Source organism: Tursiops truncatus, chromosome 11, assembly GCF_011762595.2.
Source record: "Tursiops truncatus isolate mTurTru1 chromosome 11, mTurTru1.mat.Y, whole genome shotgun sequence".
In the NCBI taxonomy this organism is placed as follows: Eukaryota; Metazoa; Chordata; class Mammalia; order Artiodactyla; family Delphinidae; genus Tursiops; species Tursiops truncatus.
Window position 1 is genome coordinate 94,428,559 of NC_047044.1, and position 22,711 is coordinate 94,451,269.

The 22,711-nt window shown below is 37.1% G+C and overlaps 1 protein-coding gene across 3 annotated transcripts; it reads left to right on the forward strand.

Annotated features, from left to right (window-relative positions):
• Positions 1-1,417: 1,417 nt before the first annotated feature.
• Positions 1,418-10,821, forward strand: LOC101335178 (oxidized low-density lipoprotein receptor 1). Of its 3 annotated transcripts, XM_004330893.4 has the most exons (6): positions 1,422-1,559; positions 3,334-3,435; positions 4,978-5,220; positions 8,656-8,795; positions 9,091-9,206; positions 9,472-10,821. In XM_004330893.4, the coding sequence occupies exons 1-6, from the start codon at positions 1,484-1,486 to the stop codon at positions 9,614-9,616; spliced, it is 822 nt and encodes a 273-aa protein (XP_004330941.3). In that variant the 5' UTR covers positions 1,422-1,483; the 3' UTR covers positions 9,617-10,821. The 3 variants fall into 3 exon arrangements, with proteins under 3 accessions (XP_073645149.1, XP_004330941.3, XP_019781672.2); XM_073789048.1 differs by lacking the exon at positions 9,091-9,206 and having other exon boundaries at positions 1,418-1,559; positions 9,472-9,588; XM_019926113.3 differs by lacking the exon at positions 3,334-3,435.
• The last annotated feature ends 11,890 nt before the right edge of the window (positions 10,822-22,711 follow it).

Sequence of the window (22,711 nt, forward strand, 5' to 3'; positions counted from 1 at the left end):
ACAATCAAGGGAGGTGGTGTGGGGCTTGAGGGATAAAGGTAAGTAACATTGATTTGTTACAAGCTGATTGGACTAGGATATATTTGCGAGTTGCTGAGCCTCCTTTGTGATCTGTCTCATAGAGTAGCACTTTAAATGATCAACTATTTTCAGTTTGGCCTCAGATACCCTGCACAGAAAAGGGGAATAAAAAAAATTTAGGGAGGAGGAGAGAAACGGAATCCTAATTAGGCTTTCATTTTGGTGAAAAATTATTACTGATGAAAACGATTCATTTTCCTAATAGTTTCCTAGATTTTTTTTATTTACATATATTTCTCCAATCTTTTATGTATTCCCTTCTTTTTATTTTTCTCCTGGTATAGTTTAAAGCAAATACTAGCTATCATATCATTTTTGCCCATAAATACTTCAGAAGATATCTCTAATAGGTAAGGATTTTTTTTTAAAAGCATGTATAACTGCAACAAGATATTTTTTTCTGGTTATGAGGTTGTGAGGGAAAAATAGGTGAGAATGCTATCAGTGAATACATATAGTATCTTTACTGGGTTCCCATAGAAGTCTTTGTGACTCAAGGCAGACATATAAAATGTATTCTTTGACGAGCAATTCCACTGTGTTGAGTATTACTACTGCTAATATTAATAACTACCATTTATCGATTTCTTATTATGTTTGAAGTACAAAGCTTAGCATTTTCACCCAATATCTCATTTGAACACCTATGGCAGCATTATCAACAGTATCAAGTGGACATTATAATGTCCTAATGTATAGCCAAAGACATTCCCCAAGATTAGAGACCAAGGGAATAGCAAAGGAAGGATATGAAACAATCTCCATCTGGCCCCAAAGTTCTCTCTGCTGCTATGTTATACGCCACTGTACGGAATAGCACTCCTAACTAAGTTCTAAAATTACCTAGGTTATCATGGCTAGAGAGATAAGAGTCCTAAGTGATTAATCCCCAAATTCCTAAGTCTATAGCTGATGAAAAAAAGTCAGAATTAAAAAGGAAAATGCGAGACGTATGAAAGACTCAGTATAGAGATAGTCTGCTACAGTGAAATAAACAAATGTGGATATTGGCATCAAGTAACCTGGTCTAATGCACACTCTTCCACAAATTTACTGTGAATTACCCTTTTAAATTTCAGTTTCCATATCTGCAGCGTGGGTGCAAATTCCTCTCCTCTAATGCTCATGGAAAATACAGTTTTCCCTTTCATAAATTACTTAGTGAACTATCCTGAAACACTATCAGAATCACCACTTTCCCCTCCTGCAATAGACATAACCCAAGAATTTGCGTCAGCCAAGTTCCCAGTATGAAGCAAAGCCTCTCCTTCCTCCTACCAATGACTGAGTCATTCTACTAGATATCAGCAGCTATTTAAACACTCCAGCAGGAGCTCACACATTTTTACTTTGTAGAAGTCCTTGGCTGCTTCACTCTCTCATTCTTGGAATAAATTTGGAAATGACTTTTGCTGACCTGAAGAGCCAGAGTATGAAGGGTCAACTGGATCAGAAGCCAAATGGAGAGAGAGACAAAGGTACTAGGGGTGGATAAATATGTACAGGGACAGAATTAGGTTAGAAATGTAAACTAACTGAATAGAGGATTAGAAGACTACAACATCCGAATGTGGGAAAATATTAAAGAGTTAATAGCACTTACTTAAAGGAAAAACAAGTCAGATGTAATGGTGATAACGAAGATGATGTTGACGAATAAACTAACTTGGTATGAATGATGCTGTAGTAGAGGGTAATAACTAACTTTTATTGAACATTTGCTATAGGCTATTTTCTATGATATTCACTTTACATGCATTATTTCTCTAAATCTTCACACCTTGAGATTAGGACTAATCTTATCTCCCTTTTACAGAGGACTAACTAGGGACTGGGAGGATTAACTAAATTACCCAGTTTTATGTGGCTAGTAAGTGGTAGAGCTAGGATTGATCTATAAGACGGAATGAATATTGACCAGAGAGAAACGTTGATTGAAAGATTTACTCAGATATTTGCCTCCAAGGCTAGGATTGGGCAATTATTTGCAAGACACGTAACTGTCTTCAACTTCTTTTCTGCCAAGTTGCTATACACATTTCTGGGAGCTTAATAACTTTTGAATCAGAGAATAAACCACATTGCTTCCTGTCAAAATTTCTATTTTGTTTGGGTCATCTGTAGAGTCTATTAGGAGTGCTTCTGACACGTGAGAACTCTGTGAATATATTTGACCACTGATTGATTGGAATCATCATACCTTCATGCTGGAAGTTTTGTGATGTGACGTTCTAAGTCACATAGCTACTGACAATTGGATTAAAGACCTATATTTGGATCTTAACATTTGTGTGATCTTAGGCAAGTCACTGAATGGTCAGTTTCCTTGTTTGCATATAGAGGATAACATTATCAGTGTCTTATTTGTTTATCTAACAAGGTGAGGAGTCCAAATCCATTACATGAAATGTTTTCCCACTGAACCAGTAATATCTGTGCTTTTTAAGTGGTGGACCTCATAATAAGATATTCGTACACCTGTGAGCTACATGATTGATTTATTTTTATAATAATGGTGAATTTTTCTCTTGTAACAAGAAGGTCACAGCTGGTGTGAGTATAGGACATGATGTTAATATGAATCAAGGGAATATTGAGATTTCATTCCTATTTTTCTTTGGTCAATAACCCCAGTTCCAAATAAAAATTGAATGGCACAAAATTATGTATTAGTTCTTTGAGGTTTTCTGAGTTGGTTAACTGACTAAAGGCTTATTTGCTTGGTATCTGACATTCGTTTATGGTATGTTACTTATAACTGCGTGTGCGTGTGCACATGCGTGTGTGCGTATGTGCATGTGTTTGCACGCGTGTGTGTGCACACGTGCATGCGAGCGTGCGTGTGTGCGTGCACACGTGCACGTACAGACACATGGTCCCTATTAAAAACATCAGGCTCTCTACCCTGTGGAGGAAGTTAATCTAACCAAGCTGGGCTGAGAGTTTCTTGAAGACTCACTGTGGGGACAGCAGACAAAGCATAAACTTTAGATTCTAGATTTGGAGTCAAATATCTGGTACGGAATCCTGGCTCCTAGAGTTGCTAGCTGCATGACCATAGGTAAATTACTTAAATTCTTTAACTGGACATAGTTCGCATCTGTACATGTGAATAATGAATTATTTGCAAAGCCATTGGGAATACTAGAGGTCAGTAATGCAAAGCACCAGGTACAGACAGTACTCAAAGAATTGTTTGATCCCTTGCCTCCATCACTTCTGTCTTTCTGAATCTATCTTCTGTCACTTTAGGTCTTCGTTTTCTTTCCTCTCGGAGGTGGTACCCTGCTGCTATGGCTCTAGGGATCCTTTGTCTGGGATTACTGGTGACCGTTATATTGCTGATAATCCAATGTAAGTGCTGAAGCCGGGAAAAGATGGAGAACAAAAAATGAGAACTTATAAACATGGTTTATTTGTTGGTTTCATAACAGCTATAAACAGCCTTCATTTAGATACATTTTAGGCAAATTGTTTTAAGAGTGAGTGGGAAGATGAATGGGTATATGGTGCTCTTCCCTCAAATAGATTGAGGCATGGGATGAAGATTATGAATGGTAGGTTTTTGTTTGGTTCTGTTTTCATAACTTCATGGATAAAGCCTATTTAAACCTCAGAATAATGAGGAAGAAAATAATTTGAAGTTACTAATCCACAAGGTCACCCGAGGGACCCAAAAGTAAAAGCAACTTCATTTAGTTCATGCTGAGTTTTAATAGAGATGATTAAATACCAATTTAAAGTTAAGAACCCAGAAATACAGTCTTCATAAAAAAAACATTCAAAACAAAACATTCTTCAAATTTATAATATGGCCATTTAGGAAAGAGGGGATGTTGAGAGGAAAAGAAATGAAAGGAACCATGAAAATGGCTAAGAAAGAAGGAAAATGGTGTTGATCGTCCATCTAATACACCTGTGTATTTAGGTCACAGATCTGAGTTATTTATCTCTAGAATCCTAGGCTCTCTAGAGCCCTAGAATCCAGGTTACTAAGGCCTTTGAAGTGCTAATTTGTTTCTCGGTTGTTTAAGGTCTCACACAACTTATGTTTTCAATCTATGAACACTTTCAATCTATAAAACTTTTCCTACTGATCTGGGAGAAGAGCCCTTGACTCAGAGATAGTCATTGGAAGAGTCTTCCTCTAAGGCTTGGACCACTCTGCAACAGGGTCAAATCTGGCTTTCAACCCAAGAGGTCTACTTTGTACTGAACCGTCAACCTTCTAGAACTGAGATATTGGACCCTTAACATTTGCTGCCTGCTTGATTTCACAACTTTCCTTTCATCTCTACCCTTCCTAAAAAAGCAAAACAAAAAAACCAAAACCAAACAAAAAAAATAACAAACTAAAACTGAAAAATATGTTTTCAGACTCTTGTGTTAGCAGCTTAAAAAAATTCCGTGGGAGGGTTTCTCAAAAACGGGGTGAGTGTCACAGTTTTTAACTAAAATCAGGAAATGGGGAAGGGTAGAGAAAGGGCAGAGGAATTAAGACACAACTAGAGTAAGTCATTTATGACAAGTGCTACTAATAGTCACTGAGTCCGGTTTGTGTCTGACTATCTTAGATCGTCTATATTTTATTTATGCCACTCGTATAAGACTTATCCTGTGATTCCTTTTAACTTGTGTGTAACTCTCAACAACGAGTAAAATCCTGTCTTATTTTTTTAAATCACAAGTATCTGTGACAGTCCCTCACATTTAAAAAATATTGCATGAATATCAAGTAATTTCCAAATCTGTAATTCCTGAATAAATTTGGGTCATTTTGAAGCAGTTTGTTGTCCAAAAAAAAATGGTTTGATTTAGTTCTTTGATTTCCTCAAAATCTTGTGGAGGAATTTTTACTGGGGTTGGAAATGGAGTCTTAATTCAGTTCTGATTTAGTATCCCAGGTGTCTGATCTAAAGCAACAGCAAGCAAACCTTACTCACCAGGAAGATATCCTGGAGGGACAGATTTCAGCCCAGCCCCAGACAGAAAAATCTTCCCAGGAGTCACAAGGGGAACTCAAAGAAATGATAGAAACCCTTGCCCACAAGCTGGATGAAAAATCCAAGAAACTAATGGAACTTCATCACCAGAACCTGAATCTCCAAGAAGCTCTGAAAAAAACAGCAAACTATTCAGGTATGAGGGAGGGAGGGGTGAAGAGAGACTTCTCTGTAAATCTTAACATTTTTTGGAAATATCTCTAGGCACAAAATTGGCATATTGATATATGTATCCTTTTTTGTTCATCATGTTCTACACCAGAAGTCCTCTCTTTTTGTCATCCTCACCCTATCCCGTGCCAAATTCTTGAGTTAATCTGATTCAATCAACCATACTTTTTGGTGGATTTAAGTTTTCCTGCCTCACAAGAGCTTCTCTTTCTTTATAACTTTCTGGTTTTGAGATTTTTCTGGAAGAAATCCCTCATCTTTACCCTTTGCACAGATTCTTCTCTCTTTCCATTCCAAGGTATCTTAATCATTGATTTCTTTTCCTAAGGGTCTCCTTGGTCCTGGGGACCCCTTCCTCTTCATTAGCATTATTCTATGGGACTGTTTCTCATAAAGTGTACTGCATCCATGTAAACTGAATCAATAGAGGTGAGCTGGCTTGTGTTAAGTAGATACTTCAAATTAGACAAAGTTATGAGACCCAGGAAGTCAATGTATATGAGAAGAACTGAGTTGATCTCAGCTGATTAGGTACACTCAGAATCTAGGAGGCAGATAGAAACATTTATAACATGGAGATAATAATGTGAACTCAATATTACAGAAGTGACCTGTACAGTTAGTATAGTTTTTCTACAACGTATAATTAAATCAGGTATGTGCTTTTAATCATGGGGAGAATTTGAAAGTGGGAAATAGAGTCCCTTTCAGTGGTACATTGCTTTCTTGGCATTAGTAACTAGCTGTCACTAATAAACAGAGATTTCTGCAGCTTCTTGCTTGTACAGCTCACCTTAATCTCAACCACGTAGTTTTGTTGAATAAAGATGATAAAGGAACAGTTTATAGGTACCCATCCATTTATTTTATAGAGGAAACCCAGGGAAGTTAAATGATAATAACGATAAGTAGTTTTGTATAAAGTTTTGCAGTTTATAAATCCCTTCAGTATGTACAGGGTTATTTAAATTTCCAAAATTAGCAGACATTTATAGACAAGCTGATTTTTTAGCAAGTGTCAAACATATATTGAATCTCTTTAAGGAAAGAGCTGTTTAGGACATAAAACCATCTCAAAGAAGCCTTAAAGGAAGGAGGCTAATATATCAAGGACAGGAATGTTTATATAAGCAGACATAGCTACATACCAAAAATGGTTTATTTCAAGGTGGGGCTGTGAAATTAGGCTTGTTTTTATCAGTTGTATGGGAGTAAAATTATGTCAGGATTGTTCAGAATCGTATCCCAGAGATGCCAAGTGTGGACAACTAATCAAAAATAAAAGGTGATATGTCTCTTGTAGCAGATACACCAAGTAACGTGTTTTCATTCCTTGGCAGTGTCAGACAAAAGCCAATTAGTAGAGATGTCAAATAAAGCACGGCTGTCCATCAAGCAGCTTTGAGAAGATTCTGAAAAACATTAATAATAAAATACTACGCAAAAAAAATTATGCCAGTTTTCTCAAGTTTGAGACAAGTTTTATCTTTCTTACTAACCAGTCTGTGGTCCTCGGTATATGTATGAAGAGGGCAAGACGCTGAGAAATTGGCATACGTGACTTGCTTGAGGTCAGCCAGCTAGAAAGATACAGAGTCTTCAAAGTAACAGACTACATTTTAGCACCTGAATTAGTGGTGGTTCTCAACCCTTCGTGTACAAAATTATCACCTAAGTAGCTTGTTAAAAGTGGCAAGTTCCAGATTTACCCCAAAACCCTGTATCAAAATATCTTGAGGGGGCATCAAGAAATATTTCCTCAGTTAATTCAAACTCAGGAGTTTGAGAGGTAGTGTAATATAGTGATGAAACACACAGATGCTAGCGTTAGACTGCTCGTGTTCAAAGTCCCATTTTCTCTATCTTTCAAATGAAGAAAATTAACCTAACTCTCACATACTGTGGTTATGAGGATTAAATGAGCCAATACATAAAAATGACTGCCAACCATTTTTGGCACGTTGGTTAACACAGTGGTTATTGTGTTTGTTAAATAAAAAAATAATAATAATTAAAGGACATACAGGTGGTTTGAATGCCACATTTTAACATTCATCTTTTTCACTTTTTCGTGGCTTGGAAAACCTACCTAGACCTTTCTTTTAGTTCAGGAAAACCAATATACTCTTTACTTTGACATAGTAAGACAGGACTAGGCAAATTAATAAGTTAGGAAGCTTGCACTCTTTGCTTTCAATCCGGGCTTATATATAGCCTTCCTCATTCACTTTCTCCTTTCATAGTTCAGTCCCTCTACTTTGTCCTCTCTGATAAAGCCTATTCTTACAAAATTATCTGATGGTTTTATGCCACCATGAAAATTGAAATTAAAATGTTGCCTTGCTCAAGGATTTGAGGTTTGTTTTTTTTTTTTTTTTTTTGGTCACAGCATAGAACAAAGGGCTTTGTTCCCCAGTAAAGAGATTCCAAGTGTTAGTAACACACGGAAGGGATGATGATGATGAAGGGGAGAAGAAGGGGGAGGAGAAAGAGGATTTGGGGATCGTTTAAAATATCTGTAAAACACATATCTTGCCTATTGTCTAAGTCCTGAGTTGAGTTTTTTGGACTCTCTGGGAACTTTCTGCTGAAAACTTTCCCCTACTTTCTGAAATCTTATTTAAATTGAGATGGTCTCTTTGCACCAATATACTGTTCTCCCTAGAACAGTTCTGTCCAAAAGAAATACAGTGTGTGCCACATATGCAACATTAAATTTCCTAGTAATCACAGTAAACATGAAAAATAAACAGATGAAATTAATTTTAATGACATATTTAACCCAATATACTTGAAATATTATTTTGACACTAATCAGTATAAATATTATTAATGGGATATTTTATATTCTTTTTTTCATAGTACGTTTTCAAAATCAGGGGAATATTTTACACTTACAGAACATCATCTCAATGCAGACCAGCCGTAACTCAAGTACTCAAGAGTCACATAGGGCTACATGTCCAGAATCAGGAGGCACAGTATCTAAACCCAAATCCATCATTCAAAGACCTGAAGTTTTAAAATATATAAGCATATCTTTTTTAGTAGCAGAATACCTATTACATATTCATCCCCCCAACTCTCACTTCCATGATTCCAAACATAATTTTTAAAAAATAGATCAGATTCTAAAATTACATCCCAGCTCAAGCCTTGCTTTTTAACAGTCTTGCTTTTTAATTGAGTTTTCTAAAATCAGAATGCTTCATTTCTTTTTTCTCCAGAAAAGGGAGCAATAAAGACTCTAGGCTATTTAGGTATTTGCAGAGTCTGGGTGTAATTCTAATTAAGAAGAGGTGGTAGCATGTGAGAGTCCTGAGAGGTGAATTGATTTAAGAATTGTAGAAATATTTTTACTCAGGCCTAACTCACTAATTAAGTGTATTACATTTCCTAGGTCCTTGTCCCCAAGACTGGCTCTGGCATGAAGAAAACTGTTACCAATTTTCCTCTGGCCCATTTAATTGGGAAAAAAGCCGGGAGAATTGCTTGTCTTTGGACGCCCACATGCTGAAGATTAATAGCTCAGATGATCTGGTGAGTTTTTAATGGATGTGTGTTGGCCTGGAATATTGGTTTACAGGGAAATAGGTCAGGTTAAGGCCCTCCTTGAGAATCAGAATATGTACCTGTTTTCTAGCCTAGGCTGGCCACTGGTTACGTGCATGACCTTGGATGGACAGGTTATGAAATATCTCTAGGCTCCAGTAGACATTTCTGTAAAGCCATCAGGAGGATGTCTAAGAGCTCTTTGGGTTCTTTCGTTTTGTGAATCTAATTTAAAAAGTCCACATCAACTCTTTCATCAACTCAGAAACATGACTTCCCACAGGAATTCATCCAGCAAGCAATCGCCCATTCCAGTTTCCCATTCTGGATGGGGTTGTCTCTGAAGAAACCCAACTACTCATGGCTCTGGGAGGATGGTTCTCCTTTGATGCCCCACTTGTAAGTTTCCTATTCTTTGCTGAACCTACTAGTGAAGTTACTGCCACATTCCACGCAATGTCCTCTTCTTGCTGGAAAGAAGCTTGGGGAATTTCTGAATCTCTCTCCCCAGCTCTCTCACACAGGGACTTGCCCGTTTACCCATTCAGATCTTCTCTTACATTTTCCTTCTCACGTTTATTGCGGACTTGAAGCTTTAAGACAAGGCTAAGTTCCTGACACAAGGTGGCAGTAAATCTAAATTTGTTTTTCTCCCTGCCTGCAGGTTTAGACTCCAGGGAGCTGCTTTCCAGATGTATTCTTCAGGCACCTGTGCATATATACAAAGGGGAGCTGTTTTTGCTGAAAACTGCATTTTAACTGCATTCAGTATATGTCAGAAGAAGGCGAACCTATTGAGAGTACAGTGAATGTGAAGGCTCTGGAAGAAAAGGAGGAGAAGACCTTTGAATTTTCTTCTGAAAATTAAGCTACACTTCGTCACTTAGGTGCGAACCATAAAAGCCCTGAGGACTTCCTGTTACTAGCTAAAGTGCAGAACTCCTTAGCAGAGACTGGGGCCCAGCTGCTTGACACCTTGATAGCAAAAGTTTTAATTCTCTATGTATATCTTTTTTCACCTAGCTTGTTCCAAGCCCCCCTGCCAGTCTTCAGTGAAGTCCATTTTCCTGTTTCTAAGAACTTGTTGCCTAACTCAAGGTCACAAAAATTTTTCTGCTATGTTTTCTTCTAGACATTTTATAGTTTCAGATTTTACGTGGGAATCTTTAACTTCTGGGGGGATAATTTGTAAGTCACGTATGGATGTATGGAAGTTCTTTTTCTTTTCCTTTTTGCATGTGGATATTCAATTGCTTCTGCAACATTTGCTGAAAAGACTATTCTTTCTTCACTACATTGCCTTTGCACTTTTGTCAACAATTATGCATACATGTCTGGGTCTATTTCTGGACTCTATTCTGTTCCATCGATCTATTTGTGTATTCTTTGGGCATAACACCATTACGATATTTTGGATTCGGTAGTTTTATAATATATCTTGAAATCACATGGAGGTAGTTCTTCAATGTTGTTTTGGTTAATCTATGTCTTTGCATTTCCGTCTTAATTTTTGAATTGGCTTGTCAATTTCTAAAAAAACTTTTTGAAATTTTGAATGTGATTTCACTGAATCTATAGATAATTGGGGGAAATTGAATTCTTTAAAATACTGATTTGTTCAACTCATGGATTTTCTTTATGCGATGTTTTGTAATTTTCTCTGTATAGAGAAAATTATAGATGTTTGTATAGATGTATAGATGTTTCACATATTTTATTAGATGTTTAGATGTTTCACATATTTTATTAGATTATCATCATGTATTTCACATTTTTTATACTACTGTAGACGGTACTGTTATCATTGTAGTTTTTATTTCCAATGTCCTTTGCTATTGTATAGAATTATAATAGTTTTTTATATTAACCTTATATCCTGAAACCTTGATAAGCTCACTTATTTCTTTTAGTAAGTGTGTGTGTGTGTTTGCGTGTGTGGTGTGTGTATGTATTTCATTGGATTTTCCTCATACATAATCATGTCATCTGCAAATAAAAATATTTTTATTTTTTCCTTTCTGGATGATTTTTATTTCTTTTCCTTGCCTGATTTCATAGACTAGAACCTCCAGTAGAATATTGAATAAAAATGGTGAGAGTGCAAATCCTTATTTTGTTCTTGATCTTGGGAATAAGTCAATGTTATACCATTAACTAAGGTGTTAAGTGTATATTTTTCATAGATGAATATTATCAGTTTGAGAAATTTTCCTTTTGTTCTTAGAATACTGAGAGGTTTTATCAGAAATGGGTATTGATTCGTCTAATACTTTTCCTATATCTGTTGAGATGATCATATCGTTTTTCTTTTCTCTTTTTAGTTTAACATGATGAATTAACTTAAGTAGTTATAGAAGTTTAAGCCAGCTTTCGATTCTCGAGCTGTATTATCATTTTAATATATCACTGGATTAGATCTGCTAAAATTTGGCTTAGAATTTTTGCAACTACGTTTATGAACGACATTTCTATGTAATTTTCTTTTCATGTAACAGCTTTGTCTGGTTTAGGTTTCAGAGTAGTACTCCTTTATGCCAATTTTCTGGAAGATTTTGTGTAGAATTGGTATGATTTGTTCATTCAATATTTGAAGCAATTTGCCATTGAAGTCATCTGGGCATGGAGTTTTCTGTGTTTCACAAGATTTTTAATTATTTACTGTTAAATTTGCCCAAGTAGTGACCATTTTGGGTGCTCTTCATCTCTGTTTTAGATCCACATTACATCACGTGATATTTTAAGTTTTCTTAAAGGACTTTCTTTATCATTCCCTATAGTGAAGGTCTGCTTGTGAGGAAATCTTTCTTCTTTTCCATCAAGTTTGAAAAAATTTAAGCTGCTAGGCTATTACCTCTTCAAATGTTTTTTTCTGCCCCACCTCCCGGTACCCCCTCACTCCACCTCTTTTCCCTCCCCGCCCCCCGCCCCTATGCACACACACACTGTTGAGGGACTCCAGTTATGTGAATACTGGGCTGCCACAGTGCCCTAATGCTTCTTTCTTTCTTGCTCTCTTCCCTCCCTCCCTCCTTGTCCTTGTTCTTTCCTTTCCCTTTAAAATTATTATCTCTCAGTGTTTCATTTTTGTTAGTTTCTATTGTTATAAAATCAAGTCCATGAATCTTTTCTACTGAGTGTCTATCATTAATATCACACAGCGTATTTTTCATCCCACACTTTGTAGTTCTCATCTCTAGAAGTGTGCTTTAAAAACAAATCCTCCATGTCTCTATGTAGCTTTTTAAATCTACGAACATACGAAGAACATATTAACTATTTTAATGTCTGTGCCTTCTAATTCTGACCTCTAAGTTGTTTTTTTGTGATTTTATTTTTTAACTGGAGTACAGTTAACCCTTGAATGATGCGGGGGCTAGGGGCACCAGCCCCTTCATGAGGCGGAAAATCTATGTATAACTTTGTAGTCAGCCCTCTGTACCTCCTTTCCAAATGTGGGTTGGGTAGTGCTGTAGTATGGATTTAGTGATAAAAATCCACATATTCGTGGATCCATGCATTTCAAACCCACCTCGTTCAATGATCTACTGTATAATTGACTTACAATATTATATTAGGTCAATGCTAGATATTTTTCGTTCCTCTAAATATTCCTGAGTTTTATTGTGAGAACAATTTAAGTTACATAGAAACAGTGAGATGCTCCTGAGTATTGCTTTTATGATGATCAGGCAGTACCAAAGAAGTTCTCAGTCTGGGGTTAACGATTCTCCATTATGAAGGGTATATTTTCTGAGTATCGCACCCAATACTCAATGGGCTATGATCTGGTCCAGTCTTGCTGTTGGGAAAGGGCACTGTTTCCTGCCCCACGTGAACTTGGGCATTATTTCCTTCGTTTATTTTATTTTATTTTTTTAATGATATATCTTTCCATTTATTTAGATATTATTAAAAATTCTCTGCACAGTAATTTGGAGCTTTTAATATAACACTCTTGCACATTTTTATTACATTTATTATTGTATTTATTATTAGGATATTAATAGTTTTCTTGCTATTGTAAATGACAAAAAATTGTCTATTTTTGCTGGTATATATGAATACAACATATATTTGAATATGGAGTTTTGTATCCAGTAAAGTTGCTATAGGCCATGAAATAAGATAAGACAAAGAATTAAAAGATATTAAGATTGGAAATGAAGAAATAAGACTGTCATCACTTGCAGATGATATCATTAAGTGCTTGGAAAATCCCCCCAGATCTACAAATTATTAGAATTAATAAGTAAAAATAGCAACTTTACTGGAAACAAAACCCCTTTGTTTATTTTTGACGGTTCTTTCTCCAAACCCTCTGGTTACTCCCTCACACTCATGCTCTGAGCTGTAGGAGATTCTCTGCAGCTCTCTGGGGTTCTCTCTCTGTGCAGCTCTCCCCTCTCGTACTCTCGCCGGAACACTTCCTGCCTTTGTCTGTCTCAATTCTGGGGTTTCCCAGTAATCTCCTCAGTTCCCCTTCCCTGTGTGTGGCCTGCAAACTCCACAAGTGTGGTAAACTGGGGCAATCCCGACACTCACCTTGTTTGTTTCCATCTCTCATAGATCATTGTCTTGCTTTGTTGCTTGATATCCAGTGTTTTGAAAACTGCTGATTCATGCATTTTGTCTGTTTTTGTTTGTTTGTAACTGTCAGGTTGGAAGGTAAATCCAGCTGTTGACTGAAAAAAAAATTGCACAATGTGAGTGTTGTGAGTTAAGTTTTATTTGGGGCAAAATGAATATGTCGTCCCAGGGGACGACATTTCAGATAGCTCTGAGAAAGTGCCCCTAAAAAGTAGGGGGGAAAGTCAGTGTTATATACAATTTTAGTGAAGGGGGGACGTGCAGGCAAGCACACATTTTGGCAGAGGGTGGCTGCTTGTCACGAGGAGCAGACAACACCATCGATGATTTTAGTGCTTTTCTAGGTACGAGGAGATGCAAGAATTGGGCTCATAAAATTTCCTCCTGAAAATATCTAACTATCTAAAAACCTGTTCTGCCCATTTTTGCCAGAGCACAGAGGGCCTCATTCCTGATCTCCATCCTGAACTCCTTTCAGGGGTGTTGAAGGTCAGCAGCTGCTGTGGCTCATGATTTAAACCTTGTAGAGGTAGATGGCAAGTGTCAATTTGTAGGTGGTACGGTCCTTATTACCCCATTTGGCTTTGAGCAAACGTCCAAGAGAAGGATTTTGTAATTAGGGACTTTAGTTTCTCTTTCTGTTGGAACTACTGATATCTCTAAACAAAAACATCTTAGGCTGAAAAAAGAAATCTAGTCCAGATTGGAAGATGAATTTCTTGCCTCTGTGTCTGGTATAGAAATTTCAAAGTTGATAACAGAGCTATCTTATTTTTATTTATTTATTTATTTATTTTGCGGTACGCTGGCCTCTCACTGCTGTGGCCTCTCCCGTTGCGGAGCACAGGCTCCGGACGCGCAGGCTCAGCGGCCATGGCTCACGGGCCCAGCCGCTCCGCGGCATGTGGGATATTCCCGGAGCAGGGCACGAACCCGTGTCCCCTGCATCGGCAGGCGGACTCTCAAGCACTGCTCCACCAGGGAAGCCCCAGAGCTATCTTCTTTAGCCAAGCTGACAGTGCCAATGAGTCATCGTTCAGTCACTTCTACTATTTCTGTCTCCAGTTCTTCCGGACGTTGGCAACATGTCTTCCTAAACCTTAGGTTTGGAGGAAACTGCCTTAATCTGATCTATCTTGGGGATATATCTCTCAGTTTATAGACTGCTGCTTGATCCCAAAGACATAAATATTCTTATCCTTGCTTGTTACTATTTAAACGAGGGCTACAACTACAGCCTTGGGCTACAACTGCAGCCTTGGCCTGCAGTCTATTTATGTATGCCCTGAAAGCTAAGACTGGTTTCTACATTTTTAAAGCGTTATTAAAACAAATATGCAGAAGAGACTATAAGTGACCCACAGAGTCTGAAATATTTATTCTCTCATCCCTTGCTGGAAGAGTTTGCTGATGTAAATACCTTACTGTTTAGGCCATGTTTATTTCCCATTAAGGGAATGAACTCTGAATTTGGACTGAGTTCAAATCCCAGTTTTTTACATCTCTGTTATCTAAGGAAAGTTACTCAACATCTTTATTAACTTGATTACCTTAACTGAAAGATAGGAATAACACTAGTAGCTCATAGATCTTCATTTTATTTCTAGTAGGTCATAGATATATGAGGATTTAATGGGATAATGTTTATATAATAATTCATGTAGTGCCTAGGATTCGGTTAGAATTCAAGAAATGTTAACTATTCTATTAGTTCATTTTTTCCTTGTATTTATAGTGTCCTACGAGTGTTTCTGGTTTTGGTAGTAGGTTCTTAATCTCATACAGCAAATTGACCAAATAACTCCTTAACTTAGTTTAATGGTGTTTATAAACATTGTTTAGGATTCTTTTTTGCTGTTGTTGTTGTGGAAATAATGTCCTGTGGAATACCTCCTGACTTGCCTCTTGTTTCGTGAACCATAAAGAGTATTGTCCAGCATTTCTTCAGTTTCTTCTTTGTGGAGATTTTCTGAGTTTATTAGGGCTTGCAGGGCATTTGGGTCAATGAGCATAGATGGTATTCTATTATAGAATAGATGGTATATAAGTGAATATTATTTCAAATACTGAATTATCTTAGAGTATTTCACAGAGTTAGGCTGTTCTGGTTTGGAAAGATGAGCAGAATAGGTATGCTTTCCTGCCTCTATCGTTCAAGTTTTTAAATCTTAGCAAGTAAAATGAGCAAATTTAAAATATCTGATCTTTATACCTTAATGTCTCCAAATGTACCTTCTTTGCACCTATATTTACTTCCAAAGTCCCCTCCATGATCAGTCATCCTCATCCCAGGGATGTGCAAGGTATTAACCCACGAAGGATGCCATGAACCAGAAAGTTAATGAACTACTCGTTTCCTGGGAGCAAATTTTAAAAATGAGAGAGAAGTACATGGTCCTGAGCATTTGCGCAGTTGCGAAAACATAGAATTTTAAGTAGGAGGATTAGGTATTTGACTTGTACCTGAACCATAAGGAAATCTCAGTGGCTTTGAAAATTATTAAATTGGCCGTTTGTAGAACCCATTAAACTTACTGGTCCACATTATACTCCAGTGAGGAGCCACGTGCCTCAGCTCTTCCCTAGTTCTTTACCCCATTAAGAGCACAGCTGACAGATGATTTATAATTCTACTCTTAGAGAATATACATAATTTAAGCTTAGTAAAGCATCCTATAGGACAGATAGCAGGAACCTGAATATATTCATAAACATATATGTGTTTGCTAAGCTCTTTTCAGGGATATGCTTCTACAGCACTAAGTCTTTTACTTATTTACAACAGACCCCAAACATTAAAAAAAAAATATAAATAGACAACTTTTTCTCAATATTATGCCCATCTTATTAAGCATGTGGGTTGTATATTGGAAATGAAGTAGGATGCCTAATATAGAATTTTCAAACACCTGCTTATATACCTCAGTAACCTAAACATCAAAATAACAGTATCAGGCTATTTTACTTTCTCCGAGTTATTCTAATTTGCTGTGACAGAGATGTGGATTAGAAATTTTTCTCACTTTTTTGGGGTTACACATTCACTTATTTAACAACTCTCACTCAGATGCTTTCTTTCTTTAGTCCTAACAGAGTAGGCAGTAATTAACATACAGAGAGCCTATCTTTAGGGTCCTTACAGTCTCGTGTGTAGGAAGAAAACAAGCAAATTAAAAATAGCTACATATGTACAATTTTATTCATTCATTTAATATGTGAAGCGCTACTCTAGATGCTGGGAATTTGTAGTGAGCAAGACAAGTTTCCTTCTCTCCAGGAAGTTATGACACACTGAAAATTAAAAGTATAGTAAACATATGTGGTTATTATTGAAGGAATCCAACGGCTGCTCACAATAGAATAACTCCCAACAACTACAATTTCTTAGGAATAAAGTAATACAGATTCCTTTAAGCAGAGTGAAAGTCACGTTTTTATTATGAGTCAGGTCCACCCTGCAGAAATGCTTCCGTTTTACTCACAAGTGGATAAAACAGAATAACTTCCTCTAATTTGCCTTGAAATTCATAATATAAAGCAGCAGATGGCGCCATCACCTCATTCACTTCTGCCTGATTTTGCTAAATCTTTTTAATGAATTCGTATTGACTCAGCTCAGATCACACCCCACAGGAACTCTGTTTTCTTTTTTTAGTTACCCTATATCTTTCTTATTTACCATCCAAGGATACTAGCTGGGCTTAAAGACCCGTCATCGTTTTGCTGGTGAGGAAACAAGCAGAGAAAATGAAACAATACATCTAAAGTCACTCAGTTAATCCAGTGACAGAATCAGGAGGGACATGGTTCATTCATTAGCTAGAATGTGGACTTTGAATTTAGAAATTCTGCCAATAACTTGGAGATTTTTTCCCCCTCTGCAATTCAATTGCCTTATCTCAGGTTGTTTCCACTTTTAAAAATAAATGAATAGAATATACCAGGTGAATAGCTTCCAAATATTTTATGGGTTCAATAAAATTATGTACTAAATTCCCAGATATAAAACAAGTAAAATCAGGGATGCTCTGGTTGTATTGATACTGGGACAGTCTAGACACTTTCCTGTTTGGCTTGTACTGCACCACATTTTGCTATATTTTTCTTCCTATTAAAGATGATACAGAGTTTAAAGGTACAGGAAAAGAAGAAAATATAGTCAATGTATTTGACCAAAACATGACTGGCCAATACAGGGACAATGCCACAGGTAACCTAAAACAAAGAAACATACATATGAGAAACACCTCCCACTTGAAAATAACACCCACCGTTCTTTGTTTTCCCCTGCTCTCCACAGTCAATTTAAAGACAACTTGGGTGTGATTTGGGACTAGAAATTGGAATTACCAACAGTTTAGCTCTTAGTTCATAAGAAGTATAATTGTTAGTGCTCTTGCCTATTTCCCCCAATAGACAGGACCGTTAAGACACTGGTCTAGACATTGGGCATAGAATACCTATAGAGACAGAATGCTTGTCCTTTTGGAGTTTATAAGCTGAACCAGACAATAGCATTAGGTAATTTTGGCTCTAATATAGGTAGGCACTTATATATATTTTGTACGTGTATTATTATTTTTAAAGTACTTTTGCTTACTTCTCCTAATCTTTTATACCTATATTTACTGATAACCTGCAATGAATCAGAAACTAGTCTAGGTTCTTGGGATATATGTGTGAATGAGCAAGGAATGAACAAGCAAGGTTCCTAACTCCTGGGGCTTACAAACATGGAGACATGGCGAGTCTAACTACAAACAGATGAGATGTATTCCAATAGCGTGAAGTACTTCAAAGAAAAAAAGAAAAGCTGTCTGATGTGATTCAGTGTGATGGAGAGGTGCTGTGGTCATATTCTACGTCAGACTGAATGATCAGGGAAGGCCTACCAGAAAGAGTGATATTTGAACTAAGAACTAATTATCAAGAAAAACCCCACCACGCAAAGTTCTCAAGGCAAAGCGTATTAGCCAAAGCATATGTGCAAAATTCCTGAGACAGGAACAACTTGGTGTGTTTGTGTGATCAAAAAGGATATTATATGATATAACTCATATGTGGAATCTAAAAAATAGTACAAATTAACTTATTTACAAAACAGAAATAGACTCACAGACATAGAAAATGTCTGTGAGTAGAAAAACTTATGGTTACCAAAGGGGCAGGGGTTGGGAGGGACAAATTGGTAGTATGAGATTAACAGATGCACACTACCATATATAAAATGGATAAACAATAGATAAACAGCAAGGATTTACTATATAGCACAGGAACTATATTCAATATCTTGTAATAAACTATAATGGAAAAGAATAAAAAGAAAACGAATATAGACACACACACGTGTATATACATATATCTATGTATCCAAATCATTTTGCTATATAAAACTTAGAGGAAAACATAGGCAGAACACACTGACATAAAGCGCAGCAATATCTTTTTCTATCCATCTCCCAGAGTAATGGAAATAACAAAAATAAACAAATGGGACCTGATTAAACTGAAAAGCTTCTGCACTGCAAAGGAAACCACAAACAAAATGAGAAGACACCCCACAGGAAATATTTGCAAATGATGCAGCCAACAAGGGATTAATTCCCAAAATTATTACAAACAGCTCTTGCAGCTCAATACACAAAAAACAAACAACCCAATCAAAAAAAGGGGCAGAAGACCTAAATATTTCTCCAAAGAAGACATACAGAAGGCCAAGAGGCACATGAAAAATGCTCAACATCACTAATTATTAGAGAAATGCAAATCAAAATACGAGATATCGCCTCACAGCAGTCAGAATGACCATCATCAAAAGATCTACAAACAATAAATGCTGCAGAGGGTGTGGAGAAAAGGGAACCCTCTTGCACTGTTGGTGGGAATGTAAATTGGTACAGACACTATAGAGAACTGGATGGAGGTTCCTTAAAAAAACTAAAAATAGAGCTATTATATGATCCAGAAATCCCACTCCTGGGCATTTATTCAGAGAAAAACATGTTTCGAAAGGATACATGTACCCCAATGTTCATTGCAGCACTCTTTACAATAGCCAAGACATGGAAACAACATAAATGTCCATCAACAGATGAATGGATAAAGAAGATGTGGTATATATATATATGTATATATATATATATAATGGAATATTATTCAGCCACTAAAAAAATGAAATAATGCCATTTGCAGCAACATGGATGGACCTGGAAATTATCATACTAAGTGAAATAAGTCAGACAGAAAAAGACAAATATCATATGACATCGCTTATATGTGGAATCTAAAAAAAATGGTGTAAATGAACTTATTTACAAAACAGAAACAGAGAATGAACTTATGGTTACTAACAGGGAAGGGTAGTGGGGAGGGATAGAGTAACTAGATTACTACCGTTAACAACAGTTTAACATATGTAGAAATGAGAGCATGACCAGGCTAATTCAGCGGTACTGAATGCAGTTCTTTAAGTAGTTTTATTGGTGCAATATTCAATCTAACTCTTGATTCAATTTATTGTATTTTTAGTTTATAAAACATGTTTTCACTTCTAAGAACTTTTCTCAGATTTCTCATTTTTCTTTGAAGAAAAAACTTGCTGTATAAATGCAATTTTCATTAAATCTCGCTGAGAATGTGAATTAGTTACTTGTTATTTGCTGGGTTTTGTTTGTTGTTTGGTTGGTTAGATTGGTTTGTTTTTCACCTGTTTCTTACATTACAGTTTAACCAGGGGTATTTTTCTCAGAATATGCAAACTGTCTTTCCCCACTCCCTCCTGCCATCTTTTTTTTTTTTTTTTTTTTTTTTTTACTTTGCTGCACCTCAAGTCTTGCTAGCTGGATCTTAGTTCTCTGACCAGGGATCGAACCCAGCTCCTGCAGTGAAAGTGTTGTTGAGTCCTAACCACTGGACCACCAGGGAATTCCCCCTCCTGCCTTTTAAAATGCTGAGGGATTATTTTTCCTAGTTTGTCATTGATTTGTGTAATCACTGTTTAATTGTTTTAGTCCTGGACAAAAGAGAAGGCTAAAGTTTACATTCACTGAAAATTTTCTTTGACAACTTAGAGAGTCAGTTGTTTTTGTAGGATTGTGATTAAACAGAGGACTGCAGTCAAAGAAAATAAAAGTTATTACATAAAGATTCTCCCATTGTGCGTGGGGGGTCTGAATCAATAGTAAAAAGCTTTTTATTACTGCCTAGAAGGTGCTGCCCTCATTCCTGTTCTCTAGTTCTACTTAGTTGACTGACCTTTCTTCCTTAAGCCAATTTATTCACTCTGAGAAAAAAATCCCTTTCTTTCCAGCTCTCCTGCTTTCCCAAGGGCTGCATTAGCGAACTGAATGTCTGATGGAGGTTGAGATTAGATCCACACCACTATTTTGTGTCTGTGAAAAGTTAGTAAAACTTTTGTGGCAGGCTAGGTAAGACAGTGAATTTTATTTTTTTTCATTGACCTCTCTTCCATGTCGATATGTATCAATGAGAACTGTAGAACTCTTGGAACAGAACAACTCCATCCAAACCTTTGCACTAAGACATTTGACAAACTCTAACATGGCTTCTAGTAGTTTAAGGCTGTGTCCTGGAATGATCCCAGATCCCTTTAAAATGCCTGCCTGAGAAAGTTCATTGCTGCCAGGAGAATTTACTGTTTGTTCGTGAGAGAGTGGCATGGACATATATACACTACCAAATGTAAAACCGATAGCTAGTGGGAAGCAGCTGCATCGTACGGGGAGATCAGCTCAGTGCTTTGGGACCACCCAGAGGGGTGGGATAGGGAGGGTGGGAAGGAGGGAGACACAAGAGGGAGGGGATATGGGGATATATGTATATGTATAGCTAATTCACTTTGTTATAAAGCAGAAAGTAACACAACATTGTAAAGCAATTATACTCCAATAAAGATGTTAAAAAAAACACACACATACACAAAAAAGTAAAATTAAATTAAAAAAAATAAAATCCTCTCTCTGCCCTTTGAGGTGTAAAGCTACCACCTAAAACTTTCCTCAGGGTCCTGAGAGCCATCTCTGAAAGCAAACAGGGAATTAGTTAGGGAGATAACCTGCCCTCTCCCAGTCCCCATGGGAGGGTAGGGCCCTAGCTTCAGTGGGGCACAACCTTGCTGCAATACGCAACACTGTCTCCTGTCCAAAGGATGAAGAAGCTGTTTTTCTTCCGGAGAAGCACCAATGAACAAATCCGCATGGTCTAGTCACATGGATTAACCCTCCTAAGACCACTCAGTGCCTTTCCCTTAGCACAGCCCAGCCTTTAAAAAGTCGCTAGTCTTTTGTTTTGGGGAAGTTGAGTTCAGTTTACACTGGGCCCTCCTCTCTGTTATAATCGTATTACTGAAGGAAATCTGTCCTCACCAACTTTTTTTTTTTAACATCTTTATTGGAGTATAGTTGCTTTACAATGCTGTGTTAGTTGCTACTGTATAACAAAGTGAATCAGCTATACATATACATATATCCCCATATCCCCTCCCTCTTGAATCTCCCTCCCACCCTCCCTATCCCACCCCTTTAGGTGGTCACAACGCACCGAGCTGATCTCCCTGTGCTATGCAGCTGCTTCCCACTAGCTAGCTATTTTACCTTTGGTAGTGTATATATGTCCATGCCACTCTCTCACTTCGTCCCAGCTTACCCTTCCCCCTCCCCATGTCCTCAAGTCCATTCTCTACATCTGCGTCTTTATTCCTGTCCTGCCCCTAGGTTCTTCATGACCATTTTTTTTTCTTAGATTCCATATATATGTGTTAGCATACAGTATTTTTTTTTCTCTTTCTGACTTATTTCACTCTGTAGGACAGACTCTAGGTCCATCCACCTCACTACAAATAACTCAATTTCATTTCTTTTTATGGCTGGGTAATATTCCATTGTATATGTGCCACATCTTCTTTATCCATTCATCTGTCAATGGACATTTAGGTTGCTTCCATGTCCTGGCCATTGTAAATAGTGCTGCAGTGAACATTGTGGTACATGACTCTTTTTGAATCATGTTTTTCTCAGGGTATATGCCCAGTAGTGGCATTGCTGGGTGATATGGTAGTTCTCTTTTCAGTTTTTTAAGGAACCTCCATACTGTTCTCCATAGAGACTGTATCAATTTACATTTAATGAGTGTCTGGTTTTATCTTTGACAACAGCCAGTAGTCTCTTCCATTCTGCTTGCTTTGAAGTCTTGTGAACAGATGGGTACCTCTCTAGTTTCTAGCAACGATAAATGTTTTTCCATATCTCATTAACTTGGGTATTACTGTGGAAATTGGCAAAGAGGAAACATTAAGCATT